The following is a 24,198-nucleotide window of genomic DNA, read 5'->3' on the forward strand; positions in this document are numbered from 1 at the left end:
CCAGCCCCTCCTGGATCTTCTGTCTCTGTTGATACCTCCCTCACGGAGAGTGGTGCGCCATGGTGAAAACAGTGGTACTCCTGACGCGTGCCTGAGTAGATAATGCTGATGCCATAGTCGTGTGTGTGTTGATACTTGACCAATTGCTTATTACTGTTCAAGGGATACTTCTGTCCCTCCTGAGTGAGAGATGTCATTAGTTAACATGAAGCCAGAGTCCACGTGAACTTTAAGATTTGATGTCTCATGTGGAAAGTTCCACAAGGCTTGTCCCGACTATTCTGTTAACTCCTAGGAAGATTCTGGTTGGCTTGGCCACCTGGGGCAGGAGGACTAGATGAGCTTTCCCAGGTCTGGGTAGCCCTGCAGCCCCACGATGGAGCCCTAACCAGAAGCAGCTTCAGACTCAGCAGTCCTTTTAGAGGCCGTGTCCTGTATTTCGTCTGCCTTCAAGGAGGTCAGTCTTCTACTGTACGAAGAGTGGGATTAACTTGACCTCAAGGTCCAAGAAGGAGGGAGGCAGGGCCGAAGTAGGCCACATCACCGGCGTCCTCATAACTCACGCCGTCCTGGTTAATAAGAAGCATGTTTACCCCCCTCACCCTTGGGAAGCAGCAGCTGTAGGACTAGGCTCCCTTAAGGTATGTACCTGGAGGTTCTTCGCCATCAGTTGCTCCTTGACCCCACCGCCCATGCTCAGGAGATGTGGCCACTCGGCACAAAGTGCCTGGTGGTTAAGGACCTTAGAAACAAGACCCCCGTCCGCTGTCCACGGCAGACAACAACAGCAGGATGCCGGCCAGCCTCTGCCTTAAAGGAAATCTTTATTAATCATGTATGGTCCACAGATGTTCTTTAAAAAAAACTCCCAACTTTCTAGAGAAGCACAATCCTCATGAGTGGATTCATCTTTGCATCATGAGTCTTGTTTTAAAAGAAAATCAAAGTGGTACAATTTGTTTACACTATGATACTTTCTAAATAAACTCTTTTTAAAAGAAAGAAGTCTGGTCTTTCCTTAAATGTTACAGCAAAACAGATATAAAATAGACAATAAATTATAGTTTATATTTACAAAAAAGCTGTAAGTGCAGTTATAGATCATAAATGTATTATTTAATCAGTTTAGTATGAAATTGGTTTCCTAGTACATGATCGTGAAAAAGACATTTAAAAAATATTCTCAGATTTAATCTGAGTCTTACTTTCTACAGGAGAAAACCGTGATTTCGGTTCCTAAACCGCATACCCATCCTAACCTCTTCCTAAGGCTGGGTGCCCTTCCTCAGCTCACCGCCTTTGCTGGTCTAACCCCGAGATGCAGGACGCTGTCCCGTAAGAGGCAAGGAACCGTTTTACCGACACAGATGAGGGCTGACATTCCTGACGTAAACGTGCTTTTTCAAAGAGCCGTCCCTCAAGGGAAGAGGTGCGGGCGTGTAGCTCGGTTAAAATGATGGCTTTACAAAGACTTCTCATCCCCGGAGCCTCGCCTCAAAGTGGGATCACTCTAGTCTCTGTTTTTGGTCCTAGCAAAGAAAACAGCAAATGCTGGTGGTGGTGGTGGTGAGGGGGGGCGGGCGGGGGGCGGTGGAAATGATGTGGTTGAACTGAAATAAGGATATTTTCACACGGACAAAACGCCCGCACAAACATGTAACAGCACGACTGCGACAAAAGGCACTTGCGGGCCGCCCGGCTCCCTCCCGGGCTGTTGATCCCACCTGAGAAACCGACCTCCCTGGGAGGAGAGCTGAACAGAGACGTTCTTCCCCCATTCCCGTTATCTGCAAAATCTACCTGTGAGCAACTACTGAGCCCGCTGATATCTGAGCCAAGAAGAATTTTACTTTAAGATTATCTTCCCTATTTACTTAATAAAACCACGAAGAGCTTGATCTAAAGCAAAATAATTTGGGTGGGTTTGGGGGGCAGAGGGGAACGTTCAAAGTTAGGTCTCTTCAGTCACCAGACTTCATACTACAGACAGACACTCAAACTCAGCTTCCTAGAGACCGACAACTACTCACGACATTTACTACGTGAGCAGGTTACGGACGAGGTCCTTTAAGATGTCTGTTAGGGCGGAAAGGCAGCAGCCGGCACGAGATGGTGTCGGCGTCTTATCCCGCTTTCTCGGTGCTTCCGGGTGCCTTTTAAGGCAGATGTGATGCAGGAGTCCAAGGCAGTGCGTGTGTCCCCAGCAGCTCGTCCTGAGTCAGTGGCACCCACAAGCTCTGACGACCATGTTCCTGTATTTTTTCAGGATGACGTTGGAGTTGTCATCAAAGTAAAGCACTGAGATGGCATTCAGTTTCGTTGGCGCACAGCACGGTTTGGGGACGTACTCGGGATTCATAAGGTGGACCTGTTCCAAACACAGAAGGAGGGGAGGCGTCGTTAGGAACAATACCTGGTCCGGGCCTACTCCCTAGTCACGCGGAAATGCCGGCGCTCACCAGGGTCTGCACGATGGCATGGTTGGTGGCGTTCATGTGCGCGTTGAGAGGGAAGGAGCATTCTCCATCACAGTAGTTGGCAGCGTAACCCTTGGGTGCAATGATCCAGTCCTTCATTCAAAGCAAAAGGAAGCAACAGAGAGAGTGATGTAGACACACGCCTCGTATCGCCTGTGCCCTCAGGAACCCTGTGAGAAGCTATCGCTCACATGGGGCAGCTAAGGAGACAGACACAGCAGGTCGAGGTCACACTCGAGGGGCAAAGCGAGGCTGCGAACCCGGTCAGTCCCACTCTGGAGCCCTCGCTCCTTCCACAGGCCCACAAGGCCCTGACCTGCTCCTGGCCCGCCCAGGCCTGGAGGCCTGCAGGTGGCCGGCTCCATGAACTTGGACCGAAGGAGCCTCTCCAGGAGCCCGGGTACTCCCTGTCACCGCAATGCCACCTGCACATGGGAACGATCTTCCATCACTGGACACCTAGAATTTGCGTCTTTTCTTATTAACTAGCAGTGGCCCTCAGGAGGGAGGCAAAACATTGGTGCGCTTCTAGTCTGGGTGAGCCGGTATACGGCCCTTGCAGAAGTTAACTATTAGATGCTCTTCCAGCCTTTTGTCAAAGCACAATGAACACTTGTTTAAATGCCCAAAGCAATGCAGGCCCTGTGGACCCTGAGAGAATGAGAGAAGAGCCCTGGGAAAGGGGCTACTGATTTGGAGGAACAGGGAGCCCGGGCACCTGAAAAGGAGCCGGGGGGCTTCATGCACGAGTGGGCGGGCCTTTTGCCCCCCCCACTCCACGACCCAGGCATCTGGAAGGGCTCCTAAGTGCCTTCACAGGAGGAACCTTCTTGGCCCTCAAGTTCAAGGTCTTTGATGATGGCTGCCGCCTCTAAGATGAGAAGAGACTGCTGAGAAAGGGCCCTCGTCCCCCTTGCTGTCCAGAGCACTCACCTGCCACCCCAGGTCTTGGAAGCTCACGTAGAGCTCGTGCTTCCTGCAGGCTGTTTTCAGTTCGCTGCTGTTGTAATCTGTTGGAGATCAGAAGATGCCACAGTTAACTCATTCGTCCTTCATTTACAAACTTACCCGGGCCGTTAACCATGGGCCAGCCGTGCACGGGGCCCCCCGCTAGACACAGCGGGGGCGCCCACAGCTCTGCAGGCTCCCAGCTGCTCGGGTGTCTGACCTACTCCGTCTCGTCCACTCCGGGGTCACTGCCGGGCACGGTGGCACACCACACGTCATTACTGACCTGAACGGGCGCCTTTCAAGCCACAGATGTTTGTCATGATCCCCCGTTGGACCAAGACGCCCCAGACACCCCGGGGCCCTGACTTGGAGGACATCGTATTCACAGGCAAGACACACCAGGCAGGTTCCGCGCGCTTTCTAAACACGGACTGTCCTGAAGCTGCGCAGGGGCTGGGAGGACGGCTGCTGGGCCAGGAGAGCCTCCCGAAGGGGGCGCCCTGGAGCCAGGCCTGCCGGGAGGCCGGGAGCGGGACGGGGCGGGAGCGCCACGTCTGCCGAAGTGCACGCACCTGCTCTGTGTGTCAGGACCTGCTAGCCTGGCCTGGCTTCATTAACCGACCGCTGGCAGGAGGACAAGGAGCGCCCTGACTCATCTAGGCCAGACGGGGCGGCTTCTGCGTGGCATGCCCTCTGCGAGGTGCCACGGGAAACACGAGGATTCGTCAGGCAAGGCTTCTGGCCTCCAGCGACTCAGGGAGTGGACGGGGTGCCACGAGACGTGCAGGGCTCACGCCAGTACAAAACAGAATCTGAACGCCGTGCGCAGGGGCCGGAGAGAAACCCCACCGGGAGTTCAGACAAGGGACAGTTAAAGAGGGAGAGAGAGAGGAAGAGAGAGCAGTTCTGGTGGAATGAAGTTAAGGACATGTGAAGAGCTACCCAAACCATGGAATTTCCTGTGTGATAATCCAGCTCCTAGTGGGTCCCCGGAGAGCTCAGGATGGGGCTGCTCCCCAGAAGGACCACCACGTGATCAGAGGCGGGAACGCGGGCCAGCCTGACCCCCAGGGGAGGGAGGAGGACTGGAGACGGAGTTCAAGTCGTGAGCCCCACGTGACAGCTCTGGACACGGGGCTCGGGGGAGCCTGGGGGTGGGTGAGCGCGACCGTGCACGGGCAGAGCGACCCGCCGGATCCCCGGGGGGAGGGCTGTTCCTCCTCTGCGTCCTTTCTATCCACCTGGAGTCATAACTGGAGCACTTTCCTGAGTCCTCTGAGTTGCTCCAGTGAATCATCAGACCCGGGAGGGGGCGTTGCGGGAACCCCTGAATCTCACTGAGTGGGACAGAACCGCAGGTGGCATCCGCAGGGGGCCGAGCCCTTGACCTGCTGGCATCTGTGCTCCCCCCAGGCCGTGAGGGTCAGGACGGAACTGGACTGTAGGATCCCCCGTTGGCGTCGGGACGCAGGCAGGGACAGTTGCTCTTTCTGCCAGATGGAACCGAGAGGGCGTGGGGAAGGGCCGCGGCCAACAGCGCGCTCTGGCCAACCCCCCGCGGTCTCCGCAGTCTGGCCCTTGCTTCCCTTGGGCAGGAGAGATTCTCAGGAGAGTGGGGCCGGGATGAGAAGGGCAGGGGCCCCATCACGCCGCAGGCGGGGCCGGGCAGCCACGAGGGAGGCGGCTGCACCCGAATCCCTGCGGCCCCAGCTCGGCCCAAGTCCCAGGGGTCCGGGCAGCCGGCCTGCTGTCCTTTCCAGCCCCAAGAGAGGAGGAGAGAGGAACAGAGGGGAGGCTGGAGAGGGGAAGAAGCAGGAAAGAGACAGAGTCAGGGCGGCCTAAGAAACCAGGGGGCAGGGGAGGAGCGGGAGGGCTTCTGCAGACGGGCCGCCCGGGCCGTGTGGGGCTGACCACCTCCCTTGCCCCAGGCCACACCAGCTGCAGGCCCCATGCTCGGCCAGGAAAACACGAGAACAGCAGGAGCACAGCGCATGCTGTCCGCACAGCCCGGCTTTTCTGAGCTCAGGCTGCAGACTCTTCCCAGAGGAAGCTTGTTTTTTAGAGGGAACAGTTCGCTGCTCTCATTTCCCTTCCCTCCTAGAATGACAAGGGCAAGGACAAAGAGCAGCTGTTAAAATGGCACCCCTGTCTGCACCGGTCTGGCCGCCCCCCCCCAGTCTCCGGCCCGATCCGCCCAGCTTATCCCGAAGGAATCTCCAGCTCCCACGTACCCCACAGAATCAACGGGGCCTTAAGAACCTGCTGGAGGAAGCCCAGCTCCTGTGCCACTGACACTGCGGCACCCCGGGACCACACTGGGATTTTGATTTCTGGTGTCAATAATCTCGTAAAGTGTTGGGCGGGGGGCAGGAGTGGGGGGGCAGCTTGCTTTTCAGAGGCTCAATTTTGTTTACAACCAGATGGTTAGCATGAGAGGCAACAGTGAAGTCCTGTTCTTTTGTGGCTGCAGGATTTCAAGGTCTTATACAGCTCCATTTAATCGGAGCGGGGCTTTGATCTCAGCCTTGGTCTTGATTTTAAAAGAATACGGAGCTAAGTATCTTGAAAACAGACAGAGGCTTCCCCTTAAAGACTGAGCCCTGAGACTCCCTGCTTCATGCACCTCTGTCCCTTCCTAGAGGGACCCTGGCCCCCAGTGCCCTCTTGGGAGTTGGTAGTAGTTGGTGAATTATTCGGGCATCTTGCGGCACCTGTTCACACCTCTTTATTATTCAGCATTACCGGCTATTAGCACATTCATTAGGGGTGAACCTAGGGATGGAGCAGAAGGTCAGGTTCTAGTTGGCTTCACTCCTTGATAACTTTTATCCTATCCTAAAGTGGCGTAATGGCAGACAAGAGTCAAGTATTATAAATGTGGAATTTGGAACAATTCTAACTTTCCAATCACTCGTGCTATGCCTGTCCTCCACAGCTGTGGAGAATTAAGTTCTGGTTTCATTTAGAAAGCCCTGGACGAGCCTCTACCTCTTGACCGAGACATCTGGGAGCCAAGCTTCAGGCCCTAAAATTTGAATTTAAGATCAAAATGGCAAATTAAAATTCGCAACGCCTTTGAAGAACTATAAACGGCTAAGTCACAGCCCTGACCCATGTCCATTCTTCCCAAGCATTGGGTGTCCATGGTGGATGAGCCCTCTCATCTTTGGCATGTCAACCCATGGAGGCAAGTGCCGAGCCAGAGGGGACACCTGCCAGGAACTAAAAGGCCAAGCAAACATTGCTCTGGGAGAATGAGACCCCCTAGTCTGTGCACTGAAATTCCCTGAAATCTACAGCAAAACATGTCATAGTCATAATAAAGTACCCACATCACTGCTTTGCAAGTGATGAGCTCTGGTTACCTTTCCTATGCTGGAAGCATACTGAATGGTCCCAACTGCAAAGTTCAAGGGATAGAAGATATGAACCAGCAACGAGAAGGTCAACAGTGTATTTACATGTACCAGAGCCACCTTTTCTCCCAGGACCCTTAAGGATACATGTTTGGGGACTTACCTGGTGGCGCAGAGGTTAAGATGCAGGGGATATGGGTTCAGTCCCTGGTCCGGGAAGATCCCACATGCCACGGAGCAACTAAGCCCGTGCGCCACAACTACTGAGCCTGCGCTCTAGAGCCCGCAAGCCACAACTACTGAGCCAGCTCGCCTAGAGCCCGTGCTCCGCAACAAGAGAAGCCACGGCAATGAGAAGCCCACGCGCCGCAACAAAGAGTAGCCCCTGCTCGCCGCAACTAAAGAAAGCCCGTGGGCAGCAACAAAGACCCAACATAGCCAAAAATAACAAACAAACAAATAAATAAATAAATAAAAATTTTAAAAAAAGGATACGTGTTTGGGTGGGTTGGAAAGAGACAGAAGGAGAATTTAAGAGATGCTCACAGGTAGCATTTGAATCGATGAAGAGCTCATTCCAAAGAAGAGAGAGGGTCTTGAGAAGTTGCTGGTTCAGAGACAGTCGGCGGGGCTGAGTGACGGCAACATGAACATCAAGGATGAAGGAGGCCCAAAGGTCAGCTAATCCAATTTGACATGAATTGTTCAAAGTGGCAGAAAATGTTTCAAAACTATTCATCTGCCAAAACAAAGAGCAATTCTCAGTCACGGTGTTGGCAGCCAGCTGGTGGACATGGCAGAAAACCTCAGACTCACCAGCTGAATTGAAATCACATTCACTACCCCACACCCCAAAGATGTCTTGGAAAATGAGTTAGAACAGAATCTAGAATCACCACATGGAACCATCCCTCAAGGCCATTTGTCACAACCCTTGTAATGGGTCGGTCAGGTGGTGTCAGTCCCCCAGGAGACAAAATCATGGACGCTGAGAGAAAGATACTATGAAAGAGGGTGAATGGCAGCAGGTAGAATGAGACCACCCAGTGAGCTCGGGGAGCCGTGGATGGGGGGCCACAGGAGCAGTGGGCTGCCTGGAGGCCGAAAAGAATGGCCAGAGGCACTAGAATCCCCAGGGGGCTGCACAGCACGGCTTGGACCAGGACCAGCGAAACACGTGTCAAACGATGAACGATATGGTCCAGACAATATCCAAGCCCACTGGAGAAGTGCGACACGGCCAACATCCAACATCCACTCGGAGCAGACAGTGACAGAGAAGCCAGGGCAGGTCAAACCCATCCAGGGAGACTGCGGTCCAAACCCACTGCTTGGTGCATGTGTTTGGGAAGTCCAGCTTGAAGGCCAAGGACAGGTGTGAGAGCAGATTTTGGTGGGCAGGGGGGCAGGGGAAGAGGAGGACGGACTCCTGGCCTTTCCCTCGTTGGGGACGGGTCCCGCCGTCTCCGGCATCGGCAGCTCAGTTCCAAAAATAGCCACATGTCTCCCTGCCATGTTTCACCCTGATGACAGGCAACTGGATGAAAGATGCTAACTTCTTTACCCAGAGGCAGGACGGTCGCTGGTGGGCTGCTGCTGGTGTTTGTTTCAGTGGAGAAGCATGAATTCCCTGGGAGCAGCACACTGTGCAAGACGGGGGTCAGCAGAGGCCAAGCCATCTCTTCCTTCAACCTCCCGGAAGATTTACAAGGGGCAAGTCCCGCCTGGAGTCACACCCGAGACCACAGCTTTTTGTCTCGTTAGCATCTACCTGGTTCACGAAGATGCAGCAACGTCTGGCCCCACCGTAGCCCAGAAAGAAAGCGCAAACCGATGGCCCATTCCCCTGGAGAGCAGGCCATCTTTCTGGAAATACCTTCTCCAAGAGCTATCCCCTCTGCACCTCCATTCCCATTAATGGCAAGACTAAGGAAGGAGGAAAGGGCCAAACCGATAAAGCACTTCAGTGAGCCTAACCTGGGCCACTTCTTGGTCCAGCTTGAGAGTCTTTGAAGATAGTGGGAGGGAAGGAGGACCCTCCGTAGTAATACTTTCTTGGGGGGTCTGGGCCTTTAAACAGGTGAGGCCAGGCCCATTTGTTATGAACTCTTTGCCTCAGTGCTGCTGAAAGGAACAAAGCATGTTTGAAAGTACGGGGCTGGGGGGTGGGAAGACCAAGAAAAAGCAGATATACTTGCCTCTTCTTACAAGTTAGACCACGCTTTACTATTCATATTTAATTTAAACTCATCAAACTGAAAACAAAATGCTGAAAGGGACTTGGAAGAGAAGAATTCAGTGATACCACGAAAACCCAAATCAGAGATGACATGTTTTCTCGATTAAAAAAGAAATTTGTGTGTGTACTGGTGGGGGAGGGGATGTGGAGTAAATCAAGTGAGATTTTCATTTTAAAAAGCAATCAACACCTCAAGAGCCGCCTTCAGGCCTGAGGTCCCAGTACCAAACTGGCCACAGTCAATGAATGGATGCCCCTGGCCGGCTGCACCGCCGGGCCCCGAGGACAGCACTGCGATGATTACTGTTCCGCAGGCTTCCCGCCAAGCAAATAAAGGCAAGCAATCATTTCTTCTTCTTCTTTAAACCCCAACCCTGACTGTTTCTAGCGGTAAACACAGGAACACCCATGCTGGGCGAAGCTTCCAAGAAACACCAGGAGGAAAAGCGGCAAAATGTCACATCACACCGGGTGGTACAAGTTCCACAGCCAGGTTACTGGTAACAGAAACCGCGGAGTCAGAGCCCAAAATGAAGACACTGTTTCCCAAAGGAAAACGGGGTGCTTCGGAAAGTTCCAAGAACTCTTGCCGGCCATGGAAGATGACAAGATGACAACAGTCACCTGGAAGAATTAATGCATCTTCCAGAAGTATTTCACAGCCCTTCAGAGGAGCCTAACATACACCCTGAGACCTTCCCATGCTTGGAGGCGCCTCTGAGCCAGAGCAATGCTTCTCATTTAATTCCAGCAAAGCCACCGAGGATCAATCATCCCCACTTAACAGCTGGGTAAACTGACGCTGAAGTGGATTAGGTTTGTCCAAAGTCACAGAGTAGTAATGAGGGAAGCAAGGTCTCCAATTGCAAATCCTACAGCAAATCTTCAACTTCGTGCTTGATTTCTGGGCTATTTAAAGGGAAAGGAAACCCAGAACTTGAAAGCACCAACTTTAGAGTAAGATGCACCTTGGTTTGAATTCAATACTGACTAGCTCTGTGAGCTGGGTGTCAGGAGGGAACGCCTGCTACCCGCCCCCCACCCCGCGTTCTGACGAGCGGACTTCCGTGCCTCTTCCCCAGAAGGCACGGCGTGGGAGGGAGCATTTCGGAAAGACCTCTGACTTGACACTCGGGCAGTGGGAGCTGTTTCCTCTCTCCTGCCCTTTGACCCTGCCTGTTCAGGGCAGGAGGGGTCTGACTCCATCCCGTACCTCCAGGGGGTGAGCACCTGGGCCCAGCCTGGCTGTCTGAAGCTACCACGAGAGAGATGCTCTCTTTCTGAAGCCGAGGTTGCCTTCCTGACCACCACCTCAAGACAGGCTTTCTGAGGATGCCACCAACAGACGAAGCTAGAAAAAGAGAGATTCCTAATATCATCTGAGCCCATGGATCTAACCACGTCTAAAGGTAGAACCCTGAACTTGCCAGTCAAATGCACCAGTGAAATCCATCAGAGAGGGCTGTTGGAGCTGACTGGCCATATCACTGCCAGCCGAGAGCACCGACAAACGCCAGCCCGCCTTGCACGAATGTACCAAGTTTGTACAACACGGTTTCCCCGGCGTAACGCAACTAGGAGAAAAGCTAGGCGCTCTAAGGATCGTCACGGGCGTGGAAAGAGGTGGAGAGACCTGACCAAACAAAAAGACGCTCTTCTGCAAAAACAGACTCTGAGGCTGTCTGCAGCCTGAGACAACCTCGGGGTAACGAGCGCGCCCCTCTGACGGCCTAGGGACCCGTCTAGGTCATCAGGGGCTGACCAGGACCTGCGGCCTCCGCGCGGGTCCGCAGAAGCCGCGCGGCGTCTGAAACCCTTGGCGGGTCCTGTGTCCTCACGGACGCCCCAGAGCCCACAGGGTCCCGCAAAGACAGGGTCGCCCAACCCACCTGAGGCGCTGGAGGCCCGCGACACGTCCTGGGCCGGGGCGGAGCGGCTGCGGCCCTGCTGTCGCCGGCGGCCGGCGGCCGAGCGGGCGCTGCGCACGCGGACCTCGCTGGCCTTGAAGAAGGCCACCATGAAGGGCTGCTTGTCGTAGGGGCCGTCCCTGCCCACCAGGCCGGCGGCTCGGGGGTTGATGTCGAGCCCTGGAAGGCAAACCAAAGCAGGAGGGTGGCGGGACCCCCGGCTCCCCCCGTGCCGCCGCTCTCGTCCCTGCCCCCCGTTCATCCCGCCTCGTGATCACGTGCCTCCGCCCGGCGAGGCAGCGTCACAGGCAGCAGGTGCCTGGCGCGGGGACCCGGCGGCGCGGGGGGGGCGCCCACTGACCCACTCAGTGTCGGCACTCGGACCCGCTCCCGCCTTCCTCTCCCTCTCAGCGCGCCCCAGCCTCTGCCTAGGCGCTGCCCTCCGTGGGCACTCTCGGACCCCGGACCATCTCACCGTCTCCAGGTCCCTGCCAGGGGGCCTGGAGGGAAGGCCTTGCTCGTGCACAGTGGCTCTGAGGGGCAGGAAGCCAAGCCATCCTGGAGCACGGGGGCCCCCCCGGAAACCACGGCTCTGCCACGCCTGCCACGAAGGAAGCGAAGGCCGACGACCCTTGGACCGAGCTCGGCCAACTCACCGTCCCGCGTGACCACACTCAGCTGCAGCCCCATGTTGTGCTGCGGGGTCAGGACCCACAGGTTGCTGGTGGCTGTGATGTCAAATTCCAGCCAGCCTTCTTCCGAGGCCCACACGGCGCGGGTGTCCAACAGAAACAGGTCAGAGTCTCTGAAAGAGGGAAAAGGTGGCAGGATGAAGGGCGCAGGGCCCCCAGCTCATCCCCACTCCGTCCTGCCCGGTGTCAGGCGACAGATGCCACCGTCGGATCAGGGACGGCGACCCGCCGTGGCCCCGGCTGGTGTGACATCACACAGGACACACCCGCGACACAGTCTGCTGGGGTGCCACACGGACAGCAGCTGCCTGCTGACATGGGGGGCCCCTCGGTGTCACCAAAAGCCTCACTACAGCTGCTCAGGCCACATCTTTTTTAGAATTAAGGTAAATTCAAAATAAATAAACAGTCCTATTGTTGCATGCTTTGCAGCTAATGAACTCTAAAAAGAGAGGCAGGGGAGGGGGCAGTGAGGAAAAGGGTTAAGAAAATATTAAAATCAGGATCAATAAAGGTGAGCATTTACTAAGTTGTACTTTGTTCATTTTTTTAAAGGCTCAGAACCCGACAATCCTCACATGTTAGTTCCTGTGAAAGGAGAAGCCAGGATTCACATCCTATTTCTAAGTAATCATCAGTTCTTTTCTTTTAATTAAGGCCTCCGCATGGCCTACGGTGAGAGCCGCGTCGTTCCCCATGTGGACGGTGAGTTTTAAGTCTGTCCCGGCCCCACTGTGAGCCACGCTGGGGCCCTTTGAGGCAAACTCACCGAGCCCGTTCTTTCCACTGGGCTCCACAGGGACTACTTTTACTTTTTTTTTTTTTTTTAACAGTTTCCAACTGATATAACTCTAGTGTGGGAAGACGGGGTGAGGGACCCACATGCCATGACAAGGCAGTGTGAAGGATGCTTGGTGAAGGTCACCGTGGTGTGTCACAAGGACACAGTATGAGTTGACGTCCCAGGGACACTGGCACGAAATGGCCTGGAATTCCCATGACAGGGAAGGGAGAGGTTTTAGCCATGGAAAGAGTCAAATCCCCTGGTGCTGGAAATATTTTGCTGCAAGAGCTTACAGGACAGAAAAATTACTAGAATTCAGTACTAAATTTAAGATGACCATCACAATACTAACAGCGTACATTTATTTATTTATTTTATAAATTTATTTATTTATGTATTTATTTTTGGCTGCATTGGATCTTCGTTGCTACGTGTGGGCTTTCTCTAGTTGGCGGCGAGCAGGGACTACTCTTCGTTGTGGAGTGCAGCCTTCTCATTGCGGTGGCTTCTCTTGCTGAACACGGGCTCTAGGCGTGCGGACTTCAGTAGTTGTGGCTCACGGGCTCAGCAGTTGTGGCACGTGGGCTCTAGAGCGCAGGCTCAGTAGTTGTGGTGCATGTGCTTAGTTGCTCCGCGGCATGTGGGATCTTCCAGGACCAGGGCTCGAACCCGTGTCCCCTGCATTGGCAGGCGGATTCTTAACCACTGCGCCACCAGGGAAGTCCTAACAGTATACATTTAAATCAATCATAAAGCGCTTGCATCTACTTTGCTTCAACCATCCTGAAAACTAGGTAGAATATCATTATCCCCATTTTACAGCTGGGGAAACTGAGACTCAGGTGTGAGTTTATGGACACATGACCAGTAAGTGCAAGAACAATCTGGTGAAAAGAAAGTAAGTGGATTCAGAGTTTTCCACAATGACTTTCTGCCTTTTGAGATTATTATGAAAGACAAACCTGTGACAAATGAATACAATGTATCTCTAGCCCATCAAATGTTTGGGAGGCCAGTGAAACATCTGAGTTAAAAATGTTAGACTTTTCAGAGGGGAAACAATTTTTCCTGTTTACATGGCTCAGAGTTAGAAGGCAATGCTATTGTCATCTTTTCCAAGTTCCAAGCAGTACGTGTGGCTACACGTCGTTTACTCAGCTGCTGGACAGAGTCTGCAGGGGGCACATCCCCGCCTGCCATCTATAAAGCGCCCCCCCTCCCCACATGTGTCACACCCCCTGCTGAGAAATTAGCCCGCCCCCATCACTGAGGTGACTGTGGGCAGGCAGACAGGGGGTGTTCGTGGAAAACAGCAAGAGGGGATGGCAAGTCCAAAGCTTTGAAGTGAAGATGTAAAAAGACATCAATGCTGTTCTGGAAGGCTGGAGAAGACCTTCATCCAGAAATAACACAGACACCATGAACGGCAATGTGGGAAAAGTCACCCTGGTCCCAAAGGATGCACAAGACATGTTCTTGTCAGAGGGGCGGCTTCTAGAATGAAGATGCGGTGAGAATGTCAGGGCGTGAGGCTGCCCCTGAGGTGAAGGGGGTCCGTGTGGGGTTAGAGCCGAGGGCCACTGGTCACTAAGAGCTTCGATGGGGCAACTGGCACATGTTTTCAGGACTTGTAACAAGGATGCAGAGACATACAGCCCAAGACAGGAGCGTGGCACAGCCGGTAGAAGGAGCTAGAAGGAGCTTTTGTAGTTAAAAAGAATTTATGATGGAGGAATGGGGGAGTCTGTTAGCAGAGAAAGTGGGGGGTGGGACAGGATGCCGTCATCCAAAAATGGGAGAGAGAGGCAGAGAAAAAGGAGAAGAGGAGAAGGGCGTGGCTTAAAGAGGGAAGAGGAAGAATGCATAACCATGACGGGGAAGAAATGAAGTCCACAGGGTGAGTGGGCTTTGGTGGACACGGGAGCCCGAGTTGCTACCCTGACTCTGCTCCGGAGTCACACTGGGGTCCCCAGGCATTGGTGGTGCTTCTGGGCCACCCCTCGCTGACTGTCCAGCGAGGACAACGCCGGTCCTCACGGCTTAGGAGACCCGTGGATCCACACACGCGGGGTCGCAGCTGAGCCTGGAGACAGGAAGAGCTCCGGGGCTCAGGGCACTGAGGGCGAATCAAATTCAGCCACTTAAACCTAGGATGCTCAGGTCCCTTAGAAGGGAAGTGATGGAGAGCATGGGCTTGAAATAGCTGGGCTCAGTGGCAGGAGGAACAGCAAATATTTCCCGTGTGCTTTCACCAAGCGGGGCCTCCAGAAGATCTCCCGCCGCTCCTCGGGAAGCCCGGGGAAGTCAGGTCCTATTACGTGTCTCTTCTAGAGCTGAGGGCATGCAGCCTGGAGAGGGTAAGTGTGTGAAGGCCACACAGGTGTTAAGTGGGGTAACCACAGCTTGAAACCAGAGCTCAGGCTTCAAAAGCAGAGTCAAGAAAAGTATAGGCAGACAAATATCACATGATATCACTTATTTGTTGAATCCTAAAAAATGATAGAAATGAACTTATTTACAAATAAGAGACGCACAGACATAGAGAACAATCATAGTTACTAAAGGGGAAAGGGGGGAGGGATAAATTGGGAATTGGGGATTAACAGATACATACAACTGGATATAAAATAGATAAACAACAAGGACCTACTGTATAGCACAGGGAACTATATTCACCATCTTGTAATAACCTGTCATGGAAAAGAATTTGAAAAAAGTATGTGTGTGTGTGTGTGTGTGTGTGTGTGTGTGTGTGTGTGTATGTACACACACAGAACTGAACCACTTTGCCGTACACCTGAAACTAACAAAATATAGTAAATCAACTCTAGTTCAATCAAAAATTTTTTTCTAAAGTACAGGGCAGAGGTAGTAATTACCCAAACAAGGGCTTAGAATAAAGTCAGAGTTTAAAATCCACTGCACATCAATGCCAATGGCGGCTGGATACGGAAAACACATTCAGATGCTCAGGGCTGGCACAGGATGAGGAATCATGAGTGACTGCTCACGTCAGGGTCAGTGTAGGAGGGGGTGAAAGGTCATGCAGGAAGTAAAGGTCGAGATGCCTAACGCCTGCTGCTGGGACTCCAGTGGCCGCCCGGTCTCACCCTCCTCCTCGTCCCAAGCACAACGCCCTCTGTCTAGACTGCAAACACCACTGACACACACTCAGAAAGGGTGAGGCACTTTCAAAAAGTGACAGCTTTGAGGAGGGACTTCACCGGCTCACTGCTTCCAGTAACTCAGGTATTTAAGAGACACTATTTACGGCAAGTCACTAAAATGGGTCTGGTCTGACCCACATCTATTTACTTTTCTTCAATGACACATGACCTTCTCAGTCTATGCACTCTGTCAAAGTGTTGCCTCAAACAAGACGCTCCTGATTTTGCTACGCAAACAGCAGGGGTTCCCTTCTAAACCCCCCTCCAGTGGCATCGAGGTCTTCTTTAGGCGAGAAGTACAATTTTCAAATAGAATGAAAGTCAAAAATCAATGAAAATTAGACAGTAAGGCAAGGATTTTCTTTTTTCTTATGTAATGTATTGTATATAGAGGATTACGTCTAAACTTTTACCAACTAAAAAGATAGAAAGAAATGGGATATTTGAAAACAAAGCATTACAAATCAGAGTAAACTGCTACACACACACACACACACACACACACACACACACACACAGAGATTTGAGTAACAAGGGTGAATGAACATTATTATTATATAATCAGCCAAGCTCTCATTGATTTTATGGCACTTGAATTTACCCAATTTGCACCTCTAGGATGAGAATAAAGAGAAAAGCTCATATACCAAAGGCACTTACGCTCTGTAAGGGATATTTCGTCTTCAATAAACCAGTACAAATCACTTTGCTGTCAGGATATTAACACGGCTCTGCCCTTACACGGTGTTTACCACGGGACAGCTCCTACATATGTCAGCTCCTCACGACCACCCGAAGAGGCAAACAAAATACTATTCATACCAGCACAGGTTTACAGAGCAGGAAACTGAGGCACGTGTGGGTTAAGCAACTTGCTCACACTCACTCAGCTGGATCTGAACACAGGCAGCTTGGCTCTTAAGCATCATAGCAGAGGTTCTCAAGGCCAGCCTGCATCAGAATCCCCTGGGGGCCTTGTTAACACACAGACTGCTAGAGATTCTGAGGCGGGGCCTTGCAAACTTGCACTTGTAACAGATTCCCGGGTGATGCTGGTGCCGCTGGTCTGGGGACCACACTCAGAGGCGCTGTCCTCCAGCACTCTCCCTCTCCAGTATGAGGAGAATGACCTTGGCCCGCTTTTTAGACCTAAGGTTCAAAGCTGTCTGCTCTCAAAATACCTTGCTCCTCTCCTTAAAATCATGCAAAGTCATGTAGGCTTCACAAGTAAGTGTTTGATTGTCTTAGGGATTGGCCTTACCCTCAGGGAGTTAGAGTTAGACTAATAATCAGAACCACAGGTTAGATCAAGTCCGAAGCAGCAGTATTATTAGAAGGTTTGCTCGTATGTGTCCAAGACAGGGAGAGAGGGGGAAGGCGGAAGATTACTTTGTACAAGTTCATGGCCACCTAACCTGTCCTCTTTGGCCACGCAGACACAGTAACGTTCCCAGACACCGGGGCAAATACTCCAACACGCCCTAGCGATCGAACACAGATTGAATGAAGGGTCTGCCACCTTTTAAACATGTCATGGGCAAATCTTATATGTTTTCGTTCTTATCACCAACCCCACATCCACGTCCTTGCCCAATATGGGGAATTAAAACGGTAAAAATACTGTTAATTTCTGATCTTAAAAGAAATAGCAAAACAAAAATCTTGATCACAACCATGGCCCAACTCCCACAAAGCTGGACGTCCCGGGGGAGATGCTGGGAACCAAAGCAACCTGTTTCTGGGAATGAATAATCCAGAAGGCACAGTTCCAGAAACAAAGACCTATGTTCTTTCTTTTTTTAAATAAATTTATTTATTTTATAAATAATTTATTTATTTTATTTTTGGCTGCGTTGGGTCTTCGTTGCTGCATGAGGGCTTTCTCTAGTTGTGGCGAGCGGGGGCTACACTTCGTTGCAGTGCGCGGGCTTCTCATTGCGGTGGCTTCTCTTGTTACGGAGCTCCGGCTCTAGGTGCACGGGCTTCAGTAGTTGTGGCTCGTGGGCTCTAGAGCGCAGGCTCAGTAGTTGTGGCGCACGGGCTTAGCTGCTCCGCGGCATGTGGGATCTTCCCGGACCAGGACTCGAACCCATGTCCCCTGCATTGGCAGGTGGATTCTTAACCACTGCGCCACCAGGGAAGCTCAGGCCTATTTTCTTTTCTCTGCCACATTTACCAAGTGGATAAACAGTTCCAAACAATAGCTCCTCCGGCTCCCCATGTCCTGACACCCCCTCCCCAAACTTAGCATTCTTCTGAGTGTATCCAATTCTGTGTGATAATGTTAAGTCCTCTCTAACCTTCTCAGCTCCCCTGTGTCCTTGCAAAGAACAGAATGTAGACAGGCGGAGGTAGAAGGTTTGGTAGCTTCTTGAATCTTTTTTTTTTTTCTTTAACTTCAGGGAGATGATTCTAAGTCTAAGGAATATGTTCTTGACTAAGAAGATGAAACGAATGGGTTACGTAACAGCAGTTCTGGGTCAGTTACATTATCCCCTTTTCAGGGGCAAAGGAACAAATACTGAAAAGCTCAGTGCTTGCCCGGGACCCACGCTGAGTGCGTCAGAGATTATCAAGCCAGCAGTAAGATTGCAGGAGTCCCTGGGGATGGGACCTATGAAAGCCAGATACAGAAAGAGAAACAGGTGTGGCTGGGCACAGCGATAAAAAGGCTTTGATTTTCCTCCACCCAAACGACAATAGGGTTCTCCTATTCCTGGCTTTCTCAAGTTTGCCCTTCTCTTCATAAAAGAAAACGGTCCCAGGTATCTCACTTTCATGTCGGTGGAGATAAGAGTTCACATTACTTCACTTTGGGAGGCAACACCAAACATCCGACAGAATTCATACAGCAATCAGTTTATGAGAATCAGTCTATGATAAATGCTTTTCTAAGAAAACAACTCGCCTAGATCCTGGCTCAACTACCGCGTTCAGATCTGGTTTCCAGAACTATACTGTTTGGTTAATGACTCAAACATCAACATTTGTGGGGATTCATTATAAAGATTTCCAAATAAAAATAATAAAAATATGATACTTCAGAGATAGATGCTTCTGGCTACGATGTATCAAACTAACACTCCTGCTAAGACTAAAAACACAAACCTTTTGAAGCCATCTTAGAGCAACCGAGAAAGGCAATGGTTGATGAGTCAAGAGAAATGCATTGAGGTGAACCCTGTATTTGCTGTTGATTTTTCATCTCAGGGTATTTGTTAATCCCTAGCATGACGCAAGGATGTCAAACAGAAAGGAGAAGCAGCCAGGAGCTTGGAGCAATATCGCTGGCTGGGGACGCAAACTGGAGCTTCAGGAAGTTATGACTTGAAGGGCTAAGGTCCCAGAGGAAAGAGGCTGTAGAGGAGTGAGCTCACAAAAGTGATCTCATAGAAGTTTGGGTTCACTTCCTCTAGGACCTTGGCTCTTCAAGTCCTGGCGTCCATGAACTCCAATATTTCCATTTGAGATGCTTGCCAAATATTAGACTGTGTTTGCATGCAAGAGGAAGCTGAGAAAACAAGCAGAAAGAAACTGCTTAGAGGATAAAAAGCAAAGCTGAGTTTTTGGCAGTCTCTTAATACTGGGGAGTTAAAAAATTAGAGTTCAGAGGCCACCAAGGAAGGGAACTTCTGGTAAACAACCTAGACCTTCAGCTGAGACCCCTAAAGAGCTAAAACTGTAGGAGAAAAGGAAAACCAGAAACAGAGAAGCCTTAACACATCCGGAAACCCAGCCTCAGTTAAGACAAAAGAACAAGGTGATCTGCCTGTCTGTATTTTTTCTGCCTTCCAGAAGAAAATGAAACCCAGTCTGGAAGGAGATACCAGTATCTAGAACTGATTTCATAAATAATGCCCAGAATTTAATTTTAAAAAATTATCAGGCATGCCAGGAAATAAAACCAAATGAGGAAAAATCAAGGGAACAAACAGATAATAGAAATAGACCCACAGGTGATCCAGATAATAAAGTTTTCAGACATGATCTTAGAATCTAGCCTTATATTAAAAGGATAATAAATCACAAGTTGGGCTTGTTCCAGGAATGTGAAGTTGGTTTTACACTTGAAAATCATTTAATGTAGTATATCACATTAACACTATAAAGGAGAAAAATCATATATAGACATCCCTCAGTATCCTTGGGGGACTGGTTCCAGGACCCAAACCTGGATACCAAAAATACCTGGATACCAAAATCCCCATATGCTCAAGTCCCTTATATAAAATCATGTATAGTATTTGCATATAACTTACCCATATCCTCCTGTATATTTTAAATCATCTCTAGATTACTTATAATACCTAACACAATGTAAATGCTATGTATCAATAAACAGTTGCCAGCACACAGCAAATTCAAGTTTTGCTCTTTGGAACTTTCTGGAATTTCTTTTCAAATATTTTGATCCATGGTTGGTTGACTCCACAGATGCAGAACCCATGGATATGAAGGACCAACTATAATCATCCCAAAAAATTCAGAAAAAAGATAAAATCCACATCAATTTCTAATTTTAAAAAACTCATAGCAAACTAAGAATAGAGGACAATTTCCTTAATAAAATAAAGAGTATCTACAAAAACATCTATAGCAAACATTATCCTTAATGGTGCAGTATTAAACATTCCCCCCCTTAGATTAGAAATCTGACAGAGATTTCCAATCTGAAATTAGAAATCTAACAGCAATCTGAATGGAATTCAACATTGCACTGGATATCTAGTGAGCACAATAAAACAAGAAAGAGAGAAGTAAAAATATAATTACAGAGGAAAAAATAAAAATATTTATAGATGACATGATTATATTCATGGAAATTCTAAAATTCTGCAGAGAAAAATTATTAGAATTAATATGTAAATTTGCAAGGTTGCTGGATATAAGGTCAATATATAAAAATCAATTGTATTTCTATATGTGGGCAAAAAAGAATTAGACACTGAAGTTTTTAAAAGCTAATAACACCATTTACAATAGGATAAAAACTTCAATTCCTGGAATAATTCTAATAAAAACATTCAAGACCCCCTAAACTGTAAAGTGTTATTGAGAGTAATTAAAGAAAGCCTAAATAAACATACTCTTGGACTGGAACACTCAATATTAGGGAGAGTCAATTCTTCCCAAATCAAGCTCTAAATTTCATGAAATTCCAAACAGAAGCCCAGCAAGTTTCTTTTGTGGAAATTGAAATGCTGATTTTACAATATATATGAGAATGCAAAGGGCCATCAATAGCCAAGAAAATCTTAAAGAACAAATTTGGAGAACTTAACACACCAGATATTAAGACTTCTTACAAAACTAAAAGAATCAAGAGTTTTTATTGATACAAGAAGAGAAAAATCAATCAATAGAACAGAATAAAGATCTCAGAAACAGACCCAAACACATGTGGTCACCTGATACATGACAAAAATGCCATTGATGTGCCTAGAAAAAAGATAGTATTTTTAATAAATGGTCCAGGGTCAGGTAGGTTTTTCTATTCTTACACAGCTATCTAATCTACATCTGTAGTTCACCTGTGATCTCAAATATCCATTCCTGTAGAGTTTAGCTCATTCTGCTGATCTAAACACTCCCATATCCCACTGCCTCTTGGGCATCCAACCATGACTCAGACATGTCCCAACCTGGACTCATGTCCATCCCCCTTCCTTGACTTATTCCTACATCCCCTATCTCTGTGAATGGTTCAGAGTAGCGAATCATTTAAAAATTTTGGAAAACTGTTTTTTTTGCCTTTTGACAGTTATTTTCTCTCCTGGGACAATTATATTCTATCTTAAAAAGTAGGTCAGAAATGGTGAACTTGGTCACAACTTTAAACAATAATTCAGTCTGGCATTGTTTCTGGGGACTCCACCGGCATGGCCTCTGGGTGGCCTAAGGAAATCTTTCTTGGTTTTAAAAACCAACTTTTAACACAGCATTGCCCTGTTCCCTTGATTCAAAGATGCACATCTTCCAATCCTAAGGATTCTGAAGTTAGGATGAAACATATGGACCAAACTGAAAAAAAAAAACCAAAACCCTACTTTGCCTGTCTGCAAACAGAGTCGTGATATTGCTTATACCAGGAGGAACTGAATTTTGAATTTGGTAATTAATTCTCACTTTAAATGTCTTCCAACGGACTGCACCATGATAGAACACAAAAAAGAAAAGTTATCATATACACAGAAGATAGATTATCACTGCCAGGCAATACAACTGCCAAACCATATAGAGTAGAATATGGGATGTCAAAACTATCAGAGGCACGTGTGGCCAGTTCATGTACCAAACAGAACCATCTTTCAGACACTGAAAAAATTTCTGGCTGGCTTTCAAGAGATGCTGTTAGACTTTGACTTCCACATATACAAAATTGAATAAGAAGAGTCAAAGTATGTCTTTCACCAGATAGAAACGTAGATGCAAATGATATTCTTAAAGGCCCCCAAACTGCACTATTAATCTATAGGTGCTATAAAAGTAAAGATCATGAGTACATGTTATGAAAAGCAACATGCTACCATCACACTACTACATATGACAATGGAAGGTTGACAGTTAATCAGAGCAGCCTTTACCCTCCAAGTATGAAGACAGCTTAGTGTGTATGAGATTCGGGAGAAAATGGTAAAGTAAATGGACAAAGATATAATACTGTGAATAAGGACAAGTACTTTTATATAAATTTATTCTAGCCTTTTTTCTCCTCCACACCCCCTCCTCTAGAAGAACTGCTAATAGATCCATGGTTGACCAAAAGATCAATGAAGGTTTGCAGAGGTTTTCCATTGCAAGCCCTTGAAAGCCAAAGTATCAATACCAGGGCCTGAATTCTAACAGACACATTTTTACCCCCAACGGAGCTGTCTCCTATGCCATCCAAACAGAAGCGTCCTTGAGATGTTCGCATCCAAGCTAAGGAGAAGAAGATGCAAGGCATGCCATAAGGGGACCGCTTACCTCTTTCTGGCACTTCACCTTTATTTCAGGACTGTCCCCATGTCACTGGGATGACTTTGAGGGAATCAAAGCAGATCATAGTTTAGGCCTAATTTGGACTTGGCAAAACCCATATGTGCCACGTTTCATCCTTCTAAGGATAACCTACCTGCCTGCCCAGCTGTCTGATGGGGTCATGGCTAAATCCTAAGGAAGGAACATAGGGGAAGGTCTTTCCCAAACTCTAAGCACTGTGTAAATGCCAGTTTCCACCAAGGTCATCATAAAAACAATTTCTTACATCAGATAGTAACACCAAACTCATCTTAAGATATCAACCCCACACCATACTCTAGAGTAAAATTTAAAAATAAACTACAGAGGGCCCCCTGTGCTCCTCTGATAGAACCGCATATGCTGTAGGGTTGCCAACCCCACTCCACTCTGCGAGTTGCTCCAAATCTTTTCAGGACTTAGATTCCATCTCTTGGCTTATTCTCAGGTTTTGAATACTGTATCAATTGTTACCCTGTCCTACCTCAAAGCACCATCTCTTCAACTCATCACTGTTTTGAACTTACCTGGTCCAGTGATTTCTTACCAGTCAGAGAAATAAGGTTTCTGCAGAGTTCGCAGCAATGGCCTATCTTCCAAGAATCGTTTCTGACCCTCCCTGGGTCGGGCTCCCTAGCCGCCCTTTACACCAGGAGGCCCAACACAGAACTTCTTCTGCCTCAGCTGATGGTATGACTCAGCATTGAAACACCTGCCTTTTTTCTTTTTTTCTTTTCCAAGGAGGCCAACTCTTTTGCAACACACACGTGTGTTAAGCTGATCCATCAAATGCTACAAATTTCACTGAAACAGATTAGACAGCTATGTTTCTTCACAGGCCTGGAGGGTCCTTTTCAGCCAAGACACCCCAAGATGGTACAGATGGGGAGATCGAACCTTCCCCAGAAGGGGTCCCACAGTTCAATCTGGAGGCCTCTGGAAGGACATGAGCAAACCGCAGGCAGCCTGGGCTCCAGGCCCATCGATAAGAAAATCTTCTCCTGGCCAACCTGGAACTCTTTAAAAGCATGAAATTCTCCCAATTCTCCCAGGATTTCCCCTTTCCTATGCACAAAAATTAAACACATCCAATCACCAAAAGCTCCCATCCTAAAACGCAGAGAAATTACAATTCTGCTTTGACACGGAGTCAGCGAAGGTTGGGACCATTTGGGAGTTTTGTTTTCCAAGCTCACTGCTGGCCTGGAGGAAGCATGACACCACGATCTGAAGCTCAAGGCAGCTGTTCGTTTTTGGCTGGAGTTCAGTATAAACCTTACAAATGGTCTGCCAGCGCGTGCTCTCTCTCTTTTTTAAAATAATAATAATTTTGAAAAAAGTCCATAGTCACAAAACCTCCAATCTAGTGTTTTCACTCTAAAGCTTTTCCTGCAGAACACAGAAAACTATGTTTTCCAAACAAATGTCTGAGCCAAAAAAGGCACCAGCAGGTTATTTCCATCAGAGAAAGGCAATGGGACCGATACTTAGGCAGATTGAAAATCAATGGCTAAAGCAGTTCCGAAGAATCACTGAATAGCAATTGTCTCTGAAATATTGAAAGATGAAAATCTAGCAACAAATAATTTACTTTTCAAAAGAGGCCCTTAACAGTTAAGTCAATGA

At 49.0% G+C, this 24,198-nt stretch overlaps 1 protein-coding gene across 2 annotated transcripts in view; it reads right to left on the bottom strand.

Moving 5' to 3' along the window:
* Positions 1 to 859: 859 nt before the first annotated feature.
* The window catches only part of BMP6 (bone morphogenetic protein 6), a 156,565-nt gene continuing 133,226 nt past the window's right edge, over positions 860 to 24,198 (bottom strand). The window contains exons 3-7 of one of the 2 annotated variants that reach the window (XM_082347757.1): positions 11,587 to 11,735; positions 10,913 to 11,110; positions 3,411 to 3,487; positions 2,460 to 2,570; positions 860 to 2,368 (exon numbers count right to left, since the gene is read on the bottom strand). In XM_082347757.1, coding sequence (XP_082203883.1) covers positions 2,219 to 2,368; positions 2,460 to 2,570; positions 3,411 to 3,487; positions 10,913 to 11,110; positions 11,587 to 11,735 — 685 coding nt within the window. In that variant the 3' untranslated portion in view covers positions 860 to 2,218. Of the gene's footprint in view, positions 2,369 to 2,459; positions 2,571 to 3,410; positions 3,488 to 4,000; positions 11,111 to 11,586; positions 11,736 to 24,198 lie in introns of those variants that run through there. The other variant, XR_014232726.1, reaches the window with a different exon arrangement.

This window comes from Balaenoptera borealis, assembly GCF_965194805.1.
Source record: "Balaenoptera borealis genome assembly, chromosome: 12".
NCBI lineage: Eukaryota > Metazoa > Chordata > Mammalia > Artiodactyla > Balaenopteridae > Balaenoptera > Balaenoptera borealis.